Raw genomic sequence first — 18,566 nt, 5'->3', positions numbered from 1 at the left:
TGTGTGTGTGTCGGTATCAAACTCAGGGCCTCCAGCACACTGAGCTACCCCCAGCCACTTTGTTGTTCTCTTTCTCTCTCTCTCTCTTTGAAATCCTTTATCACTTTATTTATCTTTTTAGTGGTGCTGGGGATATGACCCAGAGCCTTATTCCTTCCAGCCATGAGGGCCACCACTCAGCTGTCACCCCCAGGCCATTTTTAATACTTTATTCTTCTTTCATCATGCCAGTGTCCTCCTGAAGGTGTGGGAAATCACAGTGCTGTGGTATTCACGGAGAGGCGAATGCAAAGGCATATCAGCAAGTTTTATTTCTGGTGGGTCTTTCTTCAAGACAACTTAATGATCTTCTCCCTGGCAAAGCCTTTCACTGTGATCCCAAAAGAGTCTTCTAATGATCCAGGATAGCTCCCACACGCTTCTGCTTGCTTCAGATTCACATTCCTGAATTCCATATTTTCCTTTCAAGGCATGACGTAACATGTTGGGATCGTCCCTTGCTTTAAGGAAAATCGTAACAAATGAATTTCATCATACCTTGCTGAGATGCAGGATTCCCACTGCTTGAATCCCAAGCTACAGAACAACTGGAGATGCAGCTCTTATGGCTTGAATGAGAGGTGTCCCCCAAAAGCTCACATGTGAGACAATGCAAGAAGGTTCAGAGGAGAAATGATTGGGTTGGGAGTCTTAACCTAATCAGTGGCTTAATCCCTGATGGGATGGAGTGGTAACTGGAGGCAGGGGGGGTGTGGTTGGAGGGAGTGGTTCCTCGGGGGCGTGACTATGGGTATATATTTTGTATCTGGAGAGGGGAGACTCTCTCTCTCTCTGCTTCCTGATGATGCAAGCTGCTTCCCTCCCCCTGCCTCACTTTGAGCCCCAAGGATTTGAGCCGGCCTTCTATGGACTAAGATCTCTGAAACTGTGAGCCCTCAAATCAACTTTTTCTCCTTTAAAATTGTTCTGGTCAGATCTTTAGTCACGGCAGCCAAAAAGCTTACTAAACAGCAGGTTTCCTCTAATTTGCCATCTTTTAAAATTAATTTATTGGTTCTAATGAGTTGTACATGACAATAGAATGCATTTATACATTTCGATAGATCATACATAATTGGAGTGTAATTTCTCATTTTTCGGATTGTACATATTGTAGGATCACATTGGTCATCTTGAACCTCCCCTGCCTGGTTCTCTTTTTACAATATCCTTTGAAACACTTCCATGTTTTGTCTCCACTCCTTCTTCTCTAATCTCTTTAGAACTACTCAGTCTTTCTTTTAACCATATGCCACCAAAACTGCAAGTTCTATGGACTTTACTACCACAAAATGTGTCCAAAGGTGGGGGGCGGGGGCAGTGGAGGTGAAGGAAAAAGAAAGAAAGAAAAAACATTCAAAGAAAAAAAGAAGCGGTGCGTGTTGGCACACGCCTGTAATCCCCGCGACTCAGGAGGCTGAAGCAGGAGGATTGCAAATCCCAGGCCAGCCTCAGCAATTTTGTGAGATCCTATCTGGAAATAATTTAAAAAAAAAAAAAAAGAAAGAAAGAAAGAAAACTCAGTGGTAAAGTTCCCTTGAGTTCAATACCAACAAAGAAAAATAAAGGTAAAAGAAATATGTCCAAAATCCCACCCCTCCTCCCCATCTGCATTCTCCATTGTTACTAACCTGGTGAAAGCCACCAAGGTCCTCGCTTGCCTGAATCATCGCAGATTTCCTAAGCATTTCCTGCTCCTGACCTAGGTCCCTACCACAGGCTATTCTTTATCCACTCAGCGCCACCTGGTGTTACTCCTTCACACTAGGACATTCAATGGCTTCCTCAAAGTAAAACCCGAACCTTACATGACCTTCAAAACCCTCTTTGACCGGGGAGGGATGGGGGGGGTGGTTTAGACAAGTCAGAGTGGGGGTAGAGAGCAGGGGTGGGAATAGGGAAGAGAGTAGAATGAATCGGACAATCGGACATAACTTCCCTACGTTCGTATATGAATACGCCACCAGTGTAACTCCATGTCATGTACAACCCCTAAAATGGGAAGTCATACTCCAGGTATGCATGATATGTCCAAATACATTCTACTGTCACGTAAAACTAAAAAGAACAAATTAATTTTTTTTTTTAAAAATCCCTGTCCGACTTCACTGACTTTTTATCCTGCCTTCTTCAAGCTCTGTAGCCTTCTCGCTATTCCTCAGGGACAAACCAACACCCCTCAGGACCTTTGCTAGTGTGCCTCTGACCGTGATGCTCATCCCTGCCCTTCTTTCAGGTAGCCGCTGCAAGGGGACCTTCTGTGGTCACTCAACTTAAGACTACAACCCTTTCCTTTCCTTCTCCCTTTCATGATTTTTTTAAGTACCAATCACTAGGTATGTGTATATCTTATAGCTTTTCCATCTCCCCCATTAGAAGATCTGTTCAAAGAAGTCAGAGATTTTCATCTGTTTTGTTCGCAGCTGTCTCCCCGGCACCTGGAGAGAGCCTGATACAAAGTAGGTTCTCCATAAATATTTCCAAATGGTTGACTGAGAGAAAAAGTGAATCCCAAAACCCATCGTCACTCACCTCCGACTTGTTGGAACTGTGCTGAGCCCTGGCAAAACATCCCTGCTCTCGGGGATGCCCACCATCAGGGGCTAGAGACAACAGATAGCAACAACCAAATCCAAAGGCACGGTTGGGAAGTGCTCTCGAGAAGCAGGAAGCCATTTTTCATACCCTCCTCCCTCTCATTTCCCTCTATGTAACCTAAAGTTCCTCGGGGCGGGGAGGGGGGGGAGTATGAAAAATGGTGGAATGAGACAGACATCATTACCCATGTACACGTATGATTACACGATTGGTGTGAATCTACATCATGTACCACCACAGAAATGAAATGATGTACCCCATTTATGTACAATTAATCAAAACGCAGTCTATAAAAGTAAAAATAAAAAAATTTTTTTTAAAATTTTTTTAAAGTAGGAAGTCCACACAGGAGCCAGCCTCTTGCACTGGGGTAGAACATGGTGATGGAGGGAAAGGAGAGAAAGCTTGGAGCTGTACCCTCTCCGGAATCTTCTCTAGCTGCTTGAACACTATCATCCTCTGCCTGACTCTACCTAACTCACTCTCAAGATGGTGAACACGGACGTGGTCCCTTCCCAACATCCAGTCCCTTCCTCCCTTCGAGCGGAACCTGGATGTTCAGATGCCCATCGCTAGCTCCAGGGTGGATCCTGCCCTATCTGAACCCATCTCCTGCCAATGGCTCTTGGTGTAGCAGTGGGCATGCATCCTGAGTTGCCCCCAAAAGGAGAAGCTTCTATGCTATGAATGGAGAAGCCCAACTCCCTCTCCTGCTTCCTGTGAATAACGAAGCATGTAGGTCCAGTTGCCAGCCAGCTCTAGGGTGTAGCCGACCCCAAGGACCACAGACCAGAGAGAAAAGTGGAGTCTGCTTGGGTCCAGGGTGATACTGAGGTCCTGTACCTCATCTGTACCCAAAGCTCACCTGTCTCTGGTGAGTCAATTAGGTGCACTGATCAAAAGACAATTTATCATTTTAGGCTATTTGAGTCAGGAATTTCAGGGCTGGGGAGATAGCTCAGCTGGTAGAGTGCTTGCCTTGCAAGCACAAGGCCCTGAGTTCGATCCCCAGTACCGCAAAAAAAAAAAGAAAAGAAGAAGAATTTCAGTCATGTGCAGCCCAAGGCAGCCTTCCCAATTCCCGTGCCTTTGGTACTAGTTGGGTGCCCACAGCCTTCAAATGCCCCCACAGGATCGACCACCATCCTCCTCTGCTCAGGCTACTGCAGTTGACTCCTAACTGGCCACCTTGCAGTCACTCTGGCAATATCCACACACACTTTAGCCACACAATCTTAAAACAAATATGATCAGGTCACTGCCCAACCAGAAACTCCTCAAAGCCTCCTATGCTCATGGAATAAATCCCAGATTCCTTTCCTCCCCCCAGACATTAAGGCCATTCAGTCCCTTGACCCTGAGCTCCGGCTCCAGGGAATTCTCCGTTTCTAGGACACATCGAGCTGTCCCCTGTTCTCAGGTGCCTGTCCTGCGCTCTTGGCAGGGTCACCTCCATCCATCCCTTGGGCCTCAGTTCAAATATTGCTTCCCCAGAGAAGCAGTCCCTGGCCTTCTGGTTATAGGCTGGTCCCTCTGGCAGATAGCCACCTGCCAGTGTTTTTCCTTCCTAGCACCCATCACAATTGTAAGGAGTCCTGTTTGTGTAATTGTCGAATGTCCTGCCAGACTGTGGAGTTGGCGAGTGCAGGTGGAGGCCAAGGCTTGATGGCCCAGGTATCCCTGTTGTGTAGGTCAGGGCTGGTCTCTAAATGATGTGATGGACATTGCGTGTGGCTCTGGGAATGGGTTCCGTCACTTGATCCACCTAAGCCAGTGGTTCTCAGAGGACAGTACCACCCTCTAGAGGAAACTTTAGATAGTATGAAACTTTTATTTTTTATCTGTCACATTGATTCCTGTCTCCCCTCCCTACCCAACTCACATCCACACCCCATGCCCCTCATGCAGGACATCAGCCGGGGATAGAGCTAATATTTCCAGAGGAACATTCCAAGGGGTTTCAACAAACTCTTGGCTTGGGTCCAAGGAACAGGGGTTCCACACACTTCAGCAAACCAGAAAAGCCACAGCTGGTGACCTAAGCCCTAGGTATTTCCTGAGACCTCTTTCCCATCCCAACCTCCAACTTCCTGGTGTGGCCACTATTCACTGCCCAGGAATTCTCCCTAAATAGAGAGTTTTTCCCTTTCAGACATCAAACTGGGGCCCAGGAACTTAACGGGGCTCCCTCCCAAGGGATTTGTACCAGTAATGAAGCTCTAATGGACAGTGTGTTTGAGCCCTTGTCCCCCAAGATCTGTCCTCCTCTCCCTCTATAGACATTTTCCAGCATGTTTTACCCGGCATAGAAAAACTAATTTCCCAGCTTCTCCTGCAGCTAGATATGGCCACGAGACTAAATGATGGCCAATGGGATCCGAGCAGGAAGGGTGTATGTAACTGCCTTACAAAGCAAGGACATGTCTCCCCAAGCCCTTTTCCCTCTGGATGGAATATGAACCATGGTGGTGAGCCATCAGGGACCAAGTTGTCAAGGGGACTCCTGGGGATTGCAGGACAACAAGGAAGGAGGATATGGGATCCTGGAAAGCCTGATGGACCAGAATCTTACCAGCCAGGACAACATGCATCTCAATTACTATATATGTGAGGGAGACTCGTGTTTATCCCACCATTACTTAACAGCCAGGTCTGCATCCCACTTAACACTGTGGGTGAGAGTAACTCCTCAGCATCCCAGGCTACCCCAGCCCCAGTAGGAAAGTGAGAGGCCAGCTTAGGAGCCATCGTCTGGTAGGAACAGGACCTGTTTAGAATCTGGCTTTGCCTAGCAAGGCCATGTTTACGGCAATTCTGAGAGTTGTCGGAGGTAAGGAGGGACTGGATTAAAGTCCCTCCCTAAGCCCCAGCAGTGTAGTTACTGATGGGGGCTAACTGATAAGCCAAAGGAGAAGACACTATTGCCTCGGAGATTGCCATTGGTGCCCCACAGGACACTAGCCTGCAGATATGTCATCTTGGACCTGTACAGAGTTTTATAACAAAATCCTGCCTTGATTAAGCCTTCGGAGATTTTCCATATAAATTTCAATTTACAGCTTCTCTTGAAAAATCAGAAAAACTGGCAGGTGGACCCCCAAAGTTTTGACTGAACACTGATTGTCTGGCAGCTGTGAACAGGGGCTGGGGAGGGTAGGTGGGCACTTGCCCCTGCTTACCCAGTGGGCACATACAGCTTTCCCTCTGGCCTCATCTTGGTTTACCACCAACCAGGCTCCCAGAGGCCCCTGAGTTTGTGAGCTCTGTCCTCTCTGTCATCTATCTGTGGCCCTACCTCCCTGAGCATGGAGGAAGGTCGGAGTTGGGCCAACTCACCATCTCTGATCACTTTCTCCTAATCTTTTTTTTTTTTTTTTGGCAGTGCTGGGAATTGAACCCAGGGCCTTCAGCTTGAGCCTTGGGCTTGAGAGGTAAGCACTCTACCAACTGAGCCATATCCCCAGCCCCCACTTTCTCCTAATCTTGTGGAGCCTTTGTTTCATCCCAAGGCCGAGGTGTGTATAGAATTCCTTCAGGGCACATTTGCAATATCAAAATCTTCCAGAAGTATGGATGACCCTCTCTATCCTTCCCCCTCCCCTCCCATTCATTTAAGGATGTGTCCCTCAGATATCACAACACAGCCAGTTGAGATTGGCGGGCACCTGTGTGTCCACTGAGAGTGTAAAATGCACACACAGTCCTGATTTCAACCTCAGCCACCATTGTGTGGCTGCCAGGGAAGAACCTGCCCAGAGTGGATATGGTCCTGGGCTTCCAGCCCAGTTCACCTTTCCCTTGCAGTGTGACCTGAGGCATGTGACTCAACCTTTCAGTCTGTTTAGGTTCTGTGAAAGCGCAAAGATGACATTGCACAGAGGTGTGGGGAGGACTGAGTGCCCAGCAGCATACATGGGGCAAATGTCAGCACCCTCTCTGCTAGCATGTCCTGCCAATGCATAAATGTGGGAAGAGTCTAGCGCACAGGGAACGAGAAGGTGAGTTTGATCAGGAAGGGCTGAGGATGTCTGTGGACTCTGGGGAAGTCACCAGAGGAATGAATATTTATCCCAAGAAAGGCATAAAAACATTATGAGGGCTATGGCTAGCCATCAGACAGGCAGACAGCACTCATAAAGGGCTACTTTAGGAGGGCAGCCAGAGGATCCAGGCCAGGGTCCCTGCAGACAGATGGGACAGTTGCCAACCACTCTGCTGGTTGTGACTATCCTGGCAGGACAGTGGGTAGACAAAGTTGACGATAGAACTGAGCAGGCAAAAAAGATCTTGAAAGGACTCTTGGGTGTCTTAGTACCATGGACTGTACATGTTAATTATAATAATAACACCTGGGTTCAATTCCTGGTATAACATATATATTTACATGTAATAATTTAGGGGGCGGGGGTTGTGGCTCAGTGGTAGAGCACTCGCCTCGCATGTGTGAGGCTCTGGGTTCCAGCTTCAGCACCACATAAAAATAAAACAAAAGCATTGTATCCACCTACAACCAAAACGAAATATTTAAAATTGGATTGAGTGCAGATGAGGAAACTGAGACACAGAATGGTTAAGTGACTTGCCCAAGGACACACAGCTGGAAAGTAGCAGAGCAGGAATGTCAAGTTCAGGATCCCAAGCAGTCTGGGTCCATAGCCAATACTCTCAGTTACCATCATTCCCTCTTGTTTGTGTTCCCATGCCACTAGACTGTGATTAAAGCTTCCAGTTATCTGCACTCCTGAGCCCTCCTCCAAAATTTACTTCATCCTGGAAGCTTGGGGCCCACAGTTACAACCCCCAGAGTGCCTGCCATACCCCCCAAAGGCTGCTCACTCCAGCACCATAAGACCTATCACCTGGGCCTCAGTTTATCAGACCCTAAGCAGCCACCACAGGCCTGTCAGAGGTCCTTGGGCTAACCTGGCACAAGGGCACTGCCTAGAGGAAGCAGCTGGACCAAATGGTGTCTGACAGGTCCCCTGAGATACAGAGAGTGTAAAGCATCCTGAGGTCAGACAGCAAGAGCTGAGGATGTCTGTGTCTGGTGGGGTGAGTGGCAGTAGGGACAGTGTGCATGATGTGACCAGATGTGAGGCATCAACATGCAGACTGAGATCAGACTTCAGGATTTGAGTTAGTCTTGGATTCAAATCCTGACCCTCCACCTTTTATTGCTTGTCTCTACTACGTCAGAGCTAAACACAAAGGTAGATCGTAGAGCAAAGACAGGAGGGAGGACTCTGGAGCCAGACTGCTTTGGCTTGAATCCCAACTCCACTACTCAGCAGCTTATAACCTTAGGCAAGTTACTTAACCTCTTTGTGCCTCAGTTTTCTTGTCTGTAAAATGGGGGTGATGACCATTACTACCATTTATGCTTGCTAGGGGGATTAAATGAGGTTGATGTAAATATATCTAAGTGCCTGACACCAATTTGAAACGAACTGGATGTAGCTCATTTTCAATGTTCTGTTTAGAAGAACGTCTGGCACATAAAAAGCACGGTATCAGTTAAATAGGTCTCTTTCATAAGGATTGTTGTGAGGTTTTAAAGAACCAGCATCTGAACATGGCATCTTACTTGTGTGTAGTGAATATCCATTCCCTCTCCTTGTGATGAGGACCTATTTTAAAGATAAGGATCCTTCACCTTTTGGTCACTTGTCTCCCAGTATGCTCCCCACTGCCCTGTACCCCACCTGCTTCAACTCAGTCCCATGCTGGGGACCCAGAGTACTGCCCTCCCCTGATTACTGACTCAGTCGACTCAGTTGGGCTCTCTGGGTGTGGGCAGCACATGGTATGCATTCCAAAGCACTTTCTAATCCATGAGCCCAGGATGCTGAGAACAACAAAGGGCACTGCCAGGCAGGGGGTGCTCTGGTCACTGCGTGACCCCAGGCCAGGCCCCTGTACTTCTCTGGGCCAAATCCTTACCTATAAAAGGGGGATACTATCCTTGCCCTTCAGCCTCACAGAGCTGCTGTAAGCATGAAGTGAATTTATGCTTGTACAGAGGAGCTATGAGGTGTCATTATGGGATGTTAAAATCATATAGCCAAAGGAAGGGCTTCATGGTACAAACACAGAGTCTGGGAAGCCGGACCCAGAACAGCCGGTGAGGGTGACTTCTCAGAAGGGTGTTTTGCTTTCATCTGTGTGTCCCGGACCAGAGCCTTCAGTGTAATCATTCACCATCCTGGCCCCGGCCTGGAGCAGGAGAGGGAGCAGGCCTGAATGCACAAGGAGGCCAAATTTGGACTTGGGTTTGCAGCTTGGCTAATGCAGGTGGTGGAATGTGGCCAGGGTGGGGGAGGGGAAGGACTGCATTCCCCACAGCCTGGCGTTGACATTGATCACTGCAAATCAGGGTTCATTCAGGCCAGTCTCCTTCCCTGGCCCAGAGGATCATCATGAATATAGGCTTTCTCTTCAGCTAGCTCTGGGCTTTAGGGAGGAGGAGCCCACAGAGAGGAGCCAGGCAGGGCCCAAGGGCAAGATGGGGGGTTGCCTTCAGACAGGTGGGGCAGGGGAGGGAGCTCAGTGAGGGATGTGTAAATGTGAGGAAGGAGGAAGGGGAGACCGCTCCTCAGACAGGCCCTGGAGGCTGAAATAACGACAGGAGAGAGGCCACACCAGCAGTACTTCCTGTGTGTAAAGCACTTCTGGGGTTAGAAAATGCTTCCCTACTCATTGCTTATTCTTTCCTCTCTCCTATTAGTGTTTGGTCTGGCCTGGGGGCTGGGGACACAGGGAGAGGCAGGAGGCTGGTGTATGGAATGGGGGGATGTGGTTCAGGCTGAGTGGACACTAGAGACAAAACCCCTGAGACTGCCTTTCTTCCCAGCAAGAGGATCCTCCCTCTCCTCAGCCAGGAGTTTACAGTGTGAATGGTGTGAAGTTGTGCAACCTGGAGCCCAGAGCCATTAGCCAGGCAGTTAAACTGGGCCACTGGCCTGCCCAGAGCAGAGGATGCAGAGAGGAAGTACGAAAAACCCCCACAGATACCACTGTCCCCCCAGCTGGAAACACCTTGCTAAAGTTCGTTTCCGGAGGTTGCGATGGAACACTGGTTGAGAACAGGTCAAAGCAGCATGTTAGGAAAATAATACAGCTGGACAGTCCCCCAGGCCCCTCTGGTACACAGTGCTTTCCAGGCCACAGAACCCTTCAGCAACTCCCAGCTCTACCCTGACCCAACAAGGACAGAAGACCCGAATCCCACAGCCAGCAGTGGAGGGCTTGAGACCGCACCTCTGCGTAGGCTGTGATGGACAAGTCTGCATTCTCAGGACCTCCACTCCTTGGAGCATGTCAAATGTCCCACCAGCTCCAAGCTGTGCACCGAGTGTATGTGCACACTGGCATTTAGGAACAGGTGTATCTCTGAGCTGGTGAAACGGAGAGAGAATGGTTGTGCTGAAGACCCAGGGATCAGGCCCAGGGATCAGCTGATGCTCTGCTTCCGGGGCCTCGGATGTAGCTAGATTGCACGTCAGATCTCTGGGGAGAAAGGGTAGTGGCAGGTGATGGAGGCTGAGAAGGGAACCCACAGAGTGTCAGGAGACTGGCTTAAATTCAAGTCCTGCTGGTCCTTGTCCACAATGACACTAATCCCAAAGGCCCAGCTATGTAGACTCCAGCCCTGGCTTATCCCTAAGGGGGTCCTGGGGAAGCAGACAGGACCCAGCCCTCACTTCCCAGGAAATCCAGGTGCAGCCCTGTGAAGACCTTCCTATGGGAGGCCCAGTCTTGCAGGATCAGGCTGCATAGCTCAAGGTGGCCCCAGTCCCATAATGGGCTCCAGATACCACCCAGACAAGCACCTATCTGATGGGGAGGAGTGGAGTAGAGAAAGTCCCTAAAGGTTGATGCTGGCGACAGCTATGCCCAGTTGCAGTATTTCTTCAATCCTGTGCCCAAAGCAAGAATAGGATTCCTGGAGAGGTGGGCGTGCCCCTGCCCCCAGTGGCCACATGTCCGCTCAGCCCAGACTCTGGTAGTGAGCAAGGGCTGAGGAGAGAAGCCAGACCCAGGCCTGGGGCGGGAAGAGCTGGGTTATTAATAGGTCTGAGAGCAGGCCTTCCGGGGAGCGAGCGGAGCCCTGCCACACAGCGTTTTGCCGCCCACAGCGCCGAAAGACATATTTCAAGAGTCCAGAAGGGGTGAAAGGAAAGATGCTGCCTGCCTGATCTGCCTCAGTGCGGGGCCCCAGAGAGAGTTGCTCGGCCACTCAGTCACATGCCTCATTCTCATTCTCATTCTCTGTCTCTCTCTCTCTCTCTCTCTCTCTCTCTCTCTCTCTCTCTCTCTCTCTTTCCCTCTCTCTCTCTGCCTCAGTTTCCCTCTGAGTCGCCCCTCCTCACGGATATGTTTTGCAACATAACCGCAGTCTGCCAGGGTGGGACAGTCTCCTCTGCCACCTCCAGGCGCTCTCCAGGGTAGACAGCCCTGGTGACTCCCTCCCGGACCCCACCCGAACCCCTGGCGGGAGCTCGGGCCGCTCCTACCTGCAAACACAGCGGAGCAGTAGGCATCGCTGATGTCGCTGTCCGGGGTGTGGACGTTCTCCGCGTAGAGGATGAAGACCCTCAGCATGCTTGGCGCGCGAAGTGTCCGGTGCGCCCCTGGAGCGAAGAGGGTAGGGGAGGACCCGTAGGGCCCGGCCGAGGCGCAGCTCGCGGGTGCCCTCCCTGGAGAGGGCTGGCGGAGCGAGGCCGGTTCAGGATCTCTGGCTCCTGGATCAGAGCAGCGGCTCTTAAAGGGGAACAGGCCAAGCCCAAGCCGCCCCAGTGGGCTAGGCTCGGTCCCCGCCCCGCGCTGCGCTCATCGCTGGTCAGCGGGCGTTGCGAGAGCGGAGGCTTCTATTCATTTTCCACCCCCGCAGCCCTACTGCAGCTCCTCGGAGCTGTAACTCAATGCTCCAGCCACCAGCTTTCCTAATGACACGGCACTTTGCACCTGGCGGGCGAACAGCGGACTGGGCGGCGACCGCGATGGCCTGGGGCTGGACCAGGACTCAGCACCCAGCGTATCCCAGATCCCTCTCGCTGACGGGAGAAATACTCGGCCCTTCTCCTGACCTTATACCTCCAGCGGACTGCTGCTCCAGGTCGGTCACCGGCTCCTGCGGCGGGGATTCAATAACTCTCTGGAGAATCGCCCTGAGTAGGACCGACCGGAGATCCCTGGGTATGCTGGGGAGCAGGCGCAGGGCCGGCACTTTCGCTAGGAGCTTAGAATTTCACTGGCAGACAGCACAGCCGCCTTAAAACTTTGCTTCTCTGGGCACAATGGCGCAGACCTGCAATCCCACCGTCTCGGGAGGCTGAAGTAGGAGGATCGCAAGTTTGAAGCCAGCCTGGGCAATTTAGCTAGGCTGTCTCAAACTAAGAAAAATGAAAATGGATTGGGGATGTAACTCAAATAACAAATAAAAGACTTGTCTTTCATTCCTCTAGTTATGAAAGTAACACAAAAAAAATCTCGGGTTCTAAAATCTACGTTAATATATTAACATTTGAATATTAACCAATCCAAGTTTTCCCCTCTGAGTGGATACATGCATATAAATTATTTACTAAATATATGAATTCAGAGCATATATGCAATCTGTGTTCTACTTTTTTTTTTTTTTAATGTGGTGCAGGGGATCAAACACAGGGTCTCCTGCTAGCTAGCAAAGAGTTACATTCCCAGCCCTGCTTCCCACCTTTGCAAGTAACATTTTCTTGTATCATTAAACATTCTTCATAAGCAATCTTTTCAATTGCTATCACATAAATATACTAGATTCACAAAGCTTTCCCGTTTGTACTCACTTAAGCTCTTCTCAGATCCTCACTATTATAACAGTGAGAAATATCTTTTAAAGTAATTAAAACTGGGCTATAAACCCATCTTGTGCCCTCCTTTGCTAGATCCTCAGATTGGATTCCTAGTCTTAGAATTACAAAGTTACAGGACATGACTTTTTTTAGGTTCTAGTACTTATTGCTAAACTGCTTTCCCGGAGCTGTGTAGATCCACACTCCCAGCAGCCTGACTCACCTTCTAAAGAGGGGACTGTTGGATGGGTGTGCAGCTGTCAACAAAGCTTCCCCAAGCAGCTCCTGGGGGCAGTGTACACACCCAAGGCAGGAAAAAGTCAGCTACTGACTGATTTAGACCCATTTGGAGGTCCCAGGAGGAAGCAACGCTCCCCTATATGTCCATGATCAGGATAGTAAACATTTCCTGTGGTCACTTAGATGGTCCTGCAGCCATCTGTCTGTGCTTTGTCTCTAGCATACTATATGATGGTGGGGGGAGTAAAGAGCAGGGTGCTGAAACTCAACCATTCATTTAACAGGTATGAAAAAAGGACAAGCCAGGCACTGTCCTGAGCGATGTGGAAGCCATGATGAACAAAAGTACCATGTCCCTGTTATGGGCTGAACAGTGTCCCTCTAAAATACATATGTTGAAAACAACCTCCAGTATCTTGGAATGTGACTATATTTGGAAGACAGGGCTACTAAATAAATCAATAAATGGAAGATAAGGTGATTAAGGTAAAATGAGAGTGGGCCCTAATCCAATCTAATGTCCTTATAAAAAATGGAAATCTGGACAAAGATAAACCAGGAATATGAGCACACACAGAAAAGGTCATGTGAGGACACAGTGAGAATGTGTCCATCTGCAAGTCAAAGACAGCAGGAGTCGGCCTTAGAAGAAAAGTCAACTAGCTGGGTGTGGTGGTACATGCCTTGTAATCCCAGCAGCTTGGGAGGATGAGGCAGGAGGATTGCAGGTTCAAGACCAGCCTCAGCAACTTAGAGAGGCCCGGTCTCAAAATAAAAAATAAAAAGGGCTAGGGATGTGGCTCAGTCGTAAACCGTCCCTGGGTTTAATCAGAGGAGGAGAAGGAGAAAGAGAAAGAGAAGAAACCACCCCTGCCTATTGACAACTTGACCTTGGACTTCCAGTTTCCAGAATGGTGAGAAATGAATTTCTTTTATTTAAGACACCCAATCTGTGGCATTTCGTTTTGACAACCCTAGTAAATTTGTACTAGTAAAGCTCCCAGTCTCAAGGAGCTTCCACTTTGGTGGGAGAAACTGATATTTATTGAATAATCAAGCCAATCACACATCAGTACACATCTGTTAGTGCAGTTTAGTTCAGAAAATTGGGGAGTATGAGAATGGGCAACTGGGACCCCTAATCTAGTCCCTGGATCCAATGGCCAATTAGTTCTCTGGGTAAGACTGTGATGGGAGCAGAGGAAGAGACTGTTCTGGGAGAAATTAGGGAGTGCTTAGTATCAAGGCCCTGGAAGGAGTTGGGGAGGAGAGAACACAGTGTTTGGAGTATAAATTAAGGGGTGTTGGGAGGCAGGGGTATATTGAAGACTGCAGGACCTGTGAGAAGCTGCTTAAAGCCTGCTTAACCCAGAGAAGTGGCAGGATCTCATCCAGCTCCCTCTGGTTGTCTTTTGGGAAAGGAAGTCTAAGTGGATAAAACTCAGTGGTAAAGTGCCCCTGGGTTCAATCACCGAATGGGAGGGCTGTTGGAGGGTTGTTGCAATTTTGTCTCTGTTTCTGTTTGTGAAAGTAAGACATGCTAATTTACACACACACACACACACACACACACACACACACACACACGCAGAGAAAATGAAGAAATCTCTGATGAAGAGTTAAGAGGTGACAGCAGAGAATCAAGATGAGAGAGGAGGGGGACTTGAGGCAAGGCTGTGAAAATAGGGGTAAGGCCAAGTCGGAAGGAAATTTCTTCAGATCAGAATCTTACCACAGAACTGGGCCATTCCGGGTGACTGATAAAACAAAATTGTCCTGGATAAAAGGGATAGGTGGATTCATTCACTGATCGACACTTACAGGCATCTTATATGTGGCAAGCAGTTGCCATATTAAGGTTTTAGAGAAGGGTACCATGTAGGGAGTACAATTGCACTGGGCAGAAGGGCAAGAGGCCCTGTTGATGTAGGGAAAGCCCAAATTATGGTCTATTTTTAAAGAGGTACAGTTTGGCTCTATCCAGATATATAAAGTAACATGAACCTGATCTATGGCGGAGCTAAAACTGGACTTAAGAAGCACCTATCTACTTGTAAATAGGTGTAACTAAAGTGATTTGAAAAGAATTGGATTTCCTTGTGCGTTAAACTTTCATACTTTATTCACACAGCAGCCTGTGGTCAAACTTTTTCTGCATAGCCTGATCTGTGCAGAAATAAAACCTTAGTGAGCACGTATGTAGCCAAACCTTATTCCTCAGTGTGTAGGACGTATTTATCATGTTTACTTTAAAGGACCACTTTCTCAGACTACTCAAGCTTAACCAATCAGATTATCTCTCCCAAGAGATGCTAGCCTGGGTATGTGACCCGAGCTCATACAAATAGAAAGGAGGCTCAGAAGCAGTCAGGTGCATGGAGTGGTGATCTCTCTGCAAAGAAAGAGATGGAGACTAGGGAATGAGAGGGGATCCAGAGACAGAGACCTCTGGTTGTTGTTCCCGAATCCCACACCTCATATGAGTTTCCCTATGAGTGCTAAGAAGGTCCTTGCGGTGGTTGCTATTTGGGGTTCACAGCTTTCGAGGTCTCCTTCCCTAAATACCCTCTTCCCACCCCCTTGTGAATGGTCTTGGGAGATGAAGTCTGCCTCACTTCTGGAAGCTGCAGAACCAGGACCTTCCTTTCCCTGTCACTGCAGGTTGGCCCAGGCTAAGCTAGTCGGATGTTCCCTAGGACTTGCAGTCCTTGTGGAGCTCTAGGAAGTCAGATGTTATAGCTGCAATGGCAGCAAGTGACCAACCCTTTCCTGCTGAAGAACAAAGAATCACAGGCTTCGCTCCTACTGCTCAAGTCCCATCCATTTTCTAAGCCAAATCCCCCAACGCTCCCTTGAAATCCTTTCTTGCTTCTGATGCCCGGGTGGGGTTGCTGTAGCTAGCAGCCAGGAACCCCAACTGACTGTCTATGTGGTGAGTCCTGCACATTTTGCTTGGAGTCATTCGAAGCACAGTTCTGGTTTTTTCTGCAAAAGAATTTTGGCTATGATAGTCATGGCACATTAAGCATCCTCATGTTCTGTATTTCTGTCTACCTTCTCCTCTCCTTTGGAATTATGATGAGGACCCAGACCAGGAGAGGAGAGGGAGTGAAGAATATCAGGAGGAAAGTTTTGATGTATCCCAGGAAACTCCACAGAGGAAGTGTAGGGGTGTGTGTGTGTCTGTGTTGTCAGGGGCATTTTTATGAGGTGAGGTCTATCTTGGGGCAGCATGAAAGGAATAACCCTCAGGGTTGCCATGTACAGCTACACAGATAGTGCGCCGAATAATTACACATAGTGACTTCATAGACCATAGTCCTATATAGGAGCAGAAAAGGGAGTAATCCCTCTTCTGCTCATCATAAAGGGTCATGGCCAACACTCTTATACCAAAAAGACAGGTTAATGAGAGGAAAGCATAGAAATTCATCTGAGGCCCCTCCCTACTCCCACACCTGTCCGTACTGGGGATTGAACCCAGGGCCTTGAGCATACTAGGCAAGCTACATTCTTTTTCTTTTTTCCTATTGAAAATTTTGAAGCAGTATCTAAGTTACCCAGGCTTGCCTCCAACTTGTGATGCTCCTCCCTCAGCCTCCTGAGTAGCTGAGACCACAGGTGTGTGTCACCAAGTGGTCTGGCTTGATGGTAGTTTTAAGTGACACAAGAGACCTCAGAATAAAGCCCCAAGCCCCAAGATGAACTATCCATTTCTATGCTTAGGTTTGACAAAGCACAACCATACAGAAATGTGATTAGACAAAAAGAGCATGATCAAATGCTAACAAGCGCAAGGACATCAAGCGAGTCCTTCCCATGGCTATGGGACAGGGTCCTTTCTGAAATGAAGTTCTCATGATGTACTATTAAGACAAGGGAGGCCAGAGAATTTCCTTATGGTCGACTCCAAGAAAGTAAAGCAGGGAAAAATTAAATTGATATTTTTAGGTTCTGTGGCTAGCTTTGGAGGGAAAAGTGTTCTGGTTTCTGACTGGCCCTGGGGGGAGGGAGTCTAATTTCTATAGCTTGCCTTGGTGGACAGTGAGAGGTGAGACAGGAAGGCAGAAGGCAGGGGAGAAACTTGGTATCCAAGGCCTTCACTTTGGGTATAATTTTCTGAGCCCCAATACTTGTCAAAGTCAGATTTCTAACTGAACAATAGGTAGGTAGTTTTAGCTCAGGGGGTCCCCCCAAATGAAATCTACTCTACAGATAGCCCAGTTATGACAGAACAAAGTTACAGATTTTGTGGTTAAAATTGTCAGTTCTTTCCCTTTGGGTTTCTTACTTTATTGTTGTAATAAATGACTCCTGGCTTATTCCAAGGTTACATATTTATACAGATCTGCCTAAATTTACCCATATTTACCAGTTGAGTTACTTTGATTCTTAACTCTCTCAGGATTTAATCTGGTTTCTCCTCTGGGAAAGAAAACAAGTAGAGTTCTTCCCAATGTGAGCAACTTAAGGAAAAAATATTTGCATCATCAAGGTAAATCCATTTTTGTTTCTATGAGCTCAAGTCTTTTAGGACCTGTGCTCTGGTGCAGAGAAATCTGGTACGTCAGTGTACTGAGGGAAGGGAACACGGAATAAATAGTAACCATGTCAGATCCCTGTTTCCACATGACCTTATTTTCACCTTTAAGACATATATAATCAGAGTTTGTGGTGATGAGAATAAAATATATATAAAGTACTATTTTACTCAAAACTGTGTGTGAGTCGTGGGGGCGGGAGGGGGTCCTCTCTTCTCTGGCCTAGATGGTAGTTTTATTCTTTTAAATCACAGCAGGTTGGTGGGATTGAAATTGGTGCAACTACCCTGGAAAGTAGTATGGAGATTCCTCAAAAAACTTGGAAGGGAACTACCACTTGACCCAGCTATCCCACTCCTCAACATATACACAAAGGACTTAAAATCAGCATACTACAGTGACGCAGCCACATCAATGTTTATAGCAAATCAATTCACAATAGTTAAGCTATGGAACCAACTTAGGTGCCCTTCAACAGATGGATAAAGAAATGTGTACACAAACACACACACACAATGGAATATTACTCAGCCATAAAGAATGAAACTATGGCATTTGCTGGTAAATGGATGGAGCTGGAGACTATCATGCCAAGTGAAATAAGACAATCCCCCAAAACCAAAGGCTGAACGTTCTCTCTGATACGTAGATGCTGACACATAATAAGGGGGTGAGGAGGGAAGAACAGAAGTCCACTTAGACAAAGGGGAATGAAGGGGAGATGGGAATAGGAAAGACAGTAGAATAAATTGGATATAACTTTCTCAGGTTCACATATGAAAAGTTATACTCCATGTATGTATGTATGTCAAAATATACTGTCATGTAAATATAAAAAGAACAAATAAAAAATCAGATTAAGAAATTAAAACACACCAAGACTGATAGCTGGTCAAAAATATTTTGTTTCCTGTCAAATGCAGGCACATCCCTTCTGTTCCTGCCCTCTCCTGCAAGTGAGATTCCTCAACAGTCTGGATTATCCAGGGCCACGGGGCATGTGCTTGTTTGCTTACTGGGGGCTGACACTTACTTCCCATAGCCAAGTCTAGCATGCAGGGAAAAAAAAAAAAACTCCAGCAAAAATATAATCAATTCCTAACCCCAGGATCTGTGATTGTGTGATCAAGGATCTCCAGGTTTATCCTGAATCATCCAAGTAGACCATAAACATAACACCACAGATATCCATAGAAGAAAGAGGCACAGAGACATTAGACACAAAGAGCATGTAAGCACGGAGACAGTTTGGAGTGAATCAACCACAAGTCAAGGAACACAGCCACTAGCAGCAGGAGGAGGCAAGGAACCAATTCTC

At 47.8% G+C, this 18,566-nt stretch overlaps 1 protein-coding gene across 11 annotated transcripts in view; it reads right to left on the bottom strand.

The window, feature by feature from the left end:
• Dysf (dysferlin) overlaps nt 1–11,933 on the bottom strand; it is a 209,931-nt gene extending 197,998 nt beyond the window's left edge. For 4 of the 11 annotated variants that reach the window (XM_047522103.1, XM_047522108.1, XM_047522104.1 and 1 more), the window contains exon 1: nt 11,151–11,926. In XM_047522103.1, coding sequence (XP_047378059.1) covers nt 11,151–11,238 — 88 coding nt within the window. In that variant the 5' untranslated portion in view covers nt 11,239–11,926. Of the gene's footprint in view, nt 1–11,150 lie in introns of all 11 variants that reach the window. The other 7 variants (XM_047522113.1, XM_047522115.1, XM_047522094.1 and 4 more) reach the window with 6 other exon arrangements.
• Between the last annotated feature and the right edge of the window lie 6,633 nt (nt 11,934–18,566).

Source organism: Sciurus carolinensis, chromosome 13 (genome assembly GCF_902686445.1).
Source record: "Sciurus carolinensis chromosome 13, mSciCar1.2, whole genome shotgun sequence".
Lineage (NCBI taxonomy): Eukaryota > Metazoa > Chordata > Mammalia > Rodentia > Sciuridae > Sciurus > Sciurus carolinensis.
This window is presented reverse-complemented; position numbering and strand designations above follow the sequence as displayed.